The 3,818-nt window shown below is 47.2% G+C and overlaps 1 protein-coding gene across 1 annotated transcript; it reads right to left on the reverse strand.

The window, feature by feature from the left end:
- Positions 1-594: 594 nt before the first annotated feature.
- On the reverse strand, positions 595-2,474 carry LOC123149015 (60S ribosomal protein L36a). Its single transcript, XM_044568544.1, has 4 exons — positions 2,301-2,474; positions 1,113-1,292; positions 912-986; positions 595-820 (listed from the first exon to the last, which is right to left on the reverse strand). The coding sequence occupies exons 1-4, from the start codon at positions 2,301-2,303 to the stop codon at positions 761-763; spliced, it is 318 nt and encodes a 105-aa protein (XP_044424479.1). The 5' UTR covers positions 2,304-2,474; the 3' UTR covers positions 595-760.
- Between the last annotated feature and the right edge of the window lie 1,344 nt (positions 2,475-3,818).

The raw sequence follows: 3,818 nt of genomic DNA on the forward strand, positions 1-3,818 counted from the left end.
GTTTTTTTTTTTTTTGCAAAATGGTACCGGAGACAACTTTTTCCGGACGGAGGGAGTACCGAGCAATTCTGAACTCACAACATGCACCATTGCAATGCAAGGGTTTGCTGCTTTGGTTCACGATGACATGATTGATTGGTCCGCTTGACACCCCCTCTATATAAATCCCCTGCCTATAAGATAGTGTACTTTCACTTGGAAGAAAAATTACTTCCTCCGATCCATATACTAATTGTGGCAGCTTTAGTACAATTAATTTGGATTGAAGGGGGTACATCAGCCAGTGAATCAAGAAACATAAGCGTCATACATTAAGACAACAAATGCATAGATTGAAGAGAATACATACAAATGCATGTTGTAGTATTCGATAGCAGAGGGGCAGCTTTGCCAAGCAAGATCACAGATAGGCGGCACAAAAAAGACAGCCATGAGAATGGCACTGTAGTGGGACATAGCATACCAAAACAATTTGCCAGAGAGAGAAAAACAGACAAGAGACGTAAGAATGAAGGTCATTCTGCGCATCACAAGCACACGCTGTGCAACAGCAATTTTAGTTAGACCAGGAACAAAAATACAAAACTCCAAGCATAAAAAACATTTTACTTGTCGATTAGATCTGGAGAAAGTAGTCAACACAATAGCAAAACATATGCTCCATAGTCCATAGGGTTATAACCAGAATATTAAAGATAATACATTCTTCTTGTGAGAAGTTCTGGCACAACATTCTAAACATAACGGTGATATCATCAGATTAGAAGAGAGATGTTCCCTTGCCCTTCTTGTCTCCACCGATTTCAAAGTGCTTGCACCTCTGTAGCAACCAAGAAACTATGGTGTCAGATACTTAAACATAACAGAACATAGCAAGGAAATGGTATGGCAGATAAGAGGGATGTGCGGACCTTGATGGCACGCTGTGAGTAATGCTTGCAGCTCTGGCACTGCAGCTTCAGCACAATCTTCTTTGTTGTCTTGGCCTGAATCAAACAGAATAATAAACATCCAGATGCAAAGAAGCAACAGAAGAGGAAAGGCCAACATTTCCAAAGTAACTTGAGTTGTACATCAAAGAAGATATATGCCCCCAGAAATGAGTAACATACCTTCTTGTGGAAAACAGGCTTTGTCTGGCCACCATATCCAGACTGCTTGCGGTCATAACGACGCTTCCCCTGAGCAGAAAGGCTGTCCTTGCCTTTCTTGTACTGGGTAACCTTGTGGAGGGTGTGCTTCTTGCACTCCTTGTTCTTGCAGTAGGTCTTCTTGGTCTTCGGAACGTTCACCTACAAAAATTGTCATACCATACTTAGCCAACAGGAATAAACAACCAGGAATTTTACATCACACAACAAACAAAAATAACTTCATAGCTATACTCATAACCATGTTTTTTAGTTTAAGATGTGGAGAAGGGCGTGTTTGATTCCAAGGGGCATGGAAAATTCCCAGTGAATCACGAGGGTCCAAAAATACAGAGGGCAGAATTTCCAATTTTCAATTACACACATAACAAAAAGACAATTCAAGTCAAAGATGTAATGCAGAACTAGAAAAGCACCCAGCTGGCATGAAAAAGAGTAACATCACATGCTCCAAAACAGAACACATCGAGTTAGCTCGTGGTATAGCAGCCTTAGTCCATAGAGAGATAGGCTGTACGAGGGATACATCATGTCACTGGTTGCTTATAGCCATAGGTTTCAGTAGTACACAAGCTGATTAACTGCAGCTGAATGACAGCATACTGTGCACACAAACCATTAGGCTATGATCTGACCTTGCAAGCATAAGCATATAACTAGAATAAAAGTGCATATTTGGATCAATCACTAGTCATGACACATCGACCAACAAGACAGACTCGAGACCAATGTATTTTCTAGCTTCACACCCCAATGGGGTCAGAAAATGACCATTCTATCCAACCCATTCGTCATTCAAGCAAGTGAACTTAATACAGCCAAGGCCCAGGGCTGCGCAGTGATTGCCTGGTTGATATCAAGTGTCTCCAACCCCAACATCCCAATCACCTCCCCTTCTTCCCGACATGCTCGACATCCACTAGCATCCAACACGGCACAATTTAAGAGGAATGCGCAATTCCTACCGAAGTTTCATCCGATTAACAGCACTATATTACGAAATCCCGCTCACGAATTGCCTCCGCGCTCGCAAATCATTCTAGAGAGCTGAGCAGCTGTTGTGAATCTACCGAATCTGGGCTCTTTCGGGAACCGGAAAGAGTCGCTACGACGAACCGCAGCTACCTAGATCAGGGGGAGGATACTCACCATGGCTGCGGAAGCGGCGGTGGATCGGAGACGACGACGGCGAGGAGGAGGAGTGCTCGCCTGGTTGAGGTCACAAGTGCACCGCCGCCGCCGAGAGCTGAAAGGGCCGGGGTGCGAAGGGGTGCGCGGTTATATACTAGGGCGCCGGCAGCTAGGGTTTTGCCCTCACGCACGTCTCACTGCCAGTGAGTCCCAGTGTAAATAGGCCACGCGGGCCGGTAATTGGGCCCGATGGAATGGTTTCTCTAGGCCCATGTGACACCGAAGGTCTAAATGGGTCGAGGGTGGGAATTTTCGTCTCCTCCGCGTTGCATCTTGGTGGACTCCGGCCAGCGATTAGAAATGACCACCAATGGACTAATCTTTGCCTCAAAAAGAAAAAACCAATGGACTAATCTGAATCTTTTTTTTTGAACTGGAACACCTTGCATTCCAAAATCACCGTGGACCAGCCAAGTCGGCAGTCACTGCATCGGTTAAAACTCTAGGAAGGTTTACCAACCACGCGTCATGGTCAGCATTGTCGTCCCGCCTACCAATAGCCGCAAGTTCATGGACAGGAACATTACACAAGCGTGGGCAGAAAGACACATTCCACTCAATAAAACCTAGCTGAAGGAGGAATTTGATCTCACGAAATAGAGTGCCAAGTGGGGAGCGGTCCAAGGCTGGTGTTGTTACTGCCTGCTGGAGCCCGACGCAGTCCGTCTCAAAGACGACCAGCCCCATGCCATGCTCCTCGGCCATCTTAATCGCATGCATCAAAGCACAGTCTTCCGCGTGTAGGGCTTCTCTCATGTTAACAAGGTTCCCCGCAGCGGCAAAGAAGATCTCACCCTGTGATCTCGAGCGATGCAGCCCCATCCCGCCCAGGGCGAACTGGGTTCGAAGGATCCATCGATGTTGATCTTGACGGCGTCCATAACAGGGTTGGACCAAGTAGGCTTTGGCTTTGCTGGGCTTCTGTCTTGCTTTGCAAAGTATAGTCGCCATTCTGCAATGTGCTTGGCCAACATGAAACTAAATTCCTGGACCGTAGCTCTTTGGACCTGGTGATTTGCCTTGTTTCGTTCCGTCCACCATAGCCAAAGAAGGCAGATGGTGTGTAGCTTCTCGTCTTCCGGCAGGGACACAATGAGGTGCAGGAGTTGGCGTGGCGACTGACACGGTAATAGTTTTTGTCGGGACTCCTCTAAACCACATGCACGCCACATCTTCCTCACTTCCTTGCACCATAAGAAAAGGTGGCCTCCATCTTCCTGTAGGCAATGGCATACCACGCAGTCGGTCTCCAGCTCAACCCCAATGCGCTCCACATTCCTCAAGAGAGGGTGGCTATTATGGGCCAGCCGCCATAGGAAATGATGTATCTTCCCCGGGCAATGCACCTTCCACAACTGTTGCCACATCGTCTTATCCTCCTCCTCCCCCGACGAGCTTTCCCCACGCCGACGGGTGCGCTGTCTTTGGAGCATTTCAGTGTGGACCCTATAGGCTGACCGGACAGAGAATAAACCC

The sequence above is a fragment of the Triticum aestivum genome, chromosome 7A (genome assembly GCF_018294505.1).
Source record: "Triticum aestivum cultivar Chinese Spring chromosome 7A, IWGSC CS RefSeq v2.1, whole genome shotgun sequence".
Lineage (NCBI taxonomy): Eukaryota > Viridiplantae > Streptophyta > Magnoliopsida > Poales > Poaceae > Triticum > Triticum aestivum.

Coding starts and splice junctions, on each gene's coding strand:
- LOC123149015 (XM_044568544.1), bottom strand. Junction 987..1,112: donor AGCCTGTTTTCCACAAGAAG/GTATGTTACTCA, acceptor TGTTTGATTCAG/GCCAAGACAACAAAGAAGAT. Junction 821..911: donor ACTCACAGCGTGCCATCAAG/GTCCGCACATCC, acceptor TGGTTGCTACAG/AGGTGCAAGCACTTTGAAAT.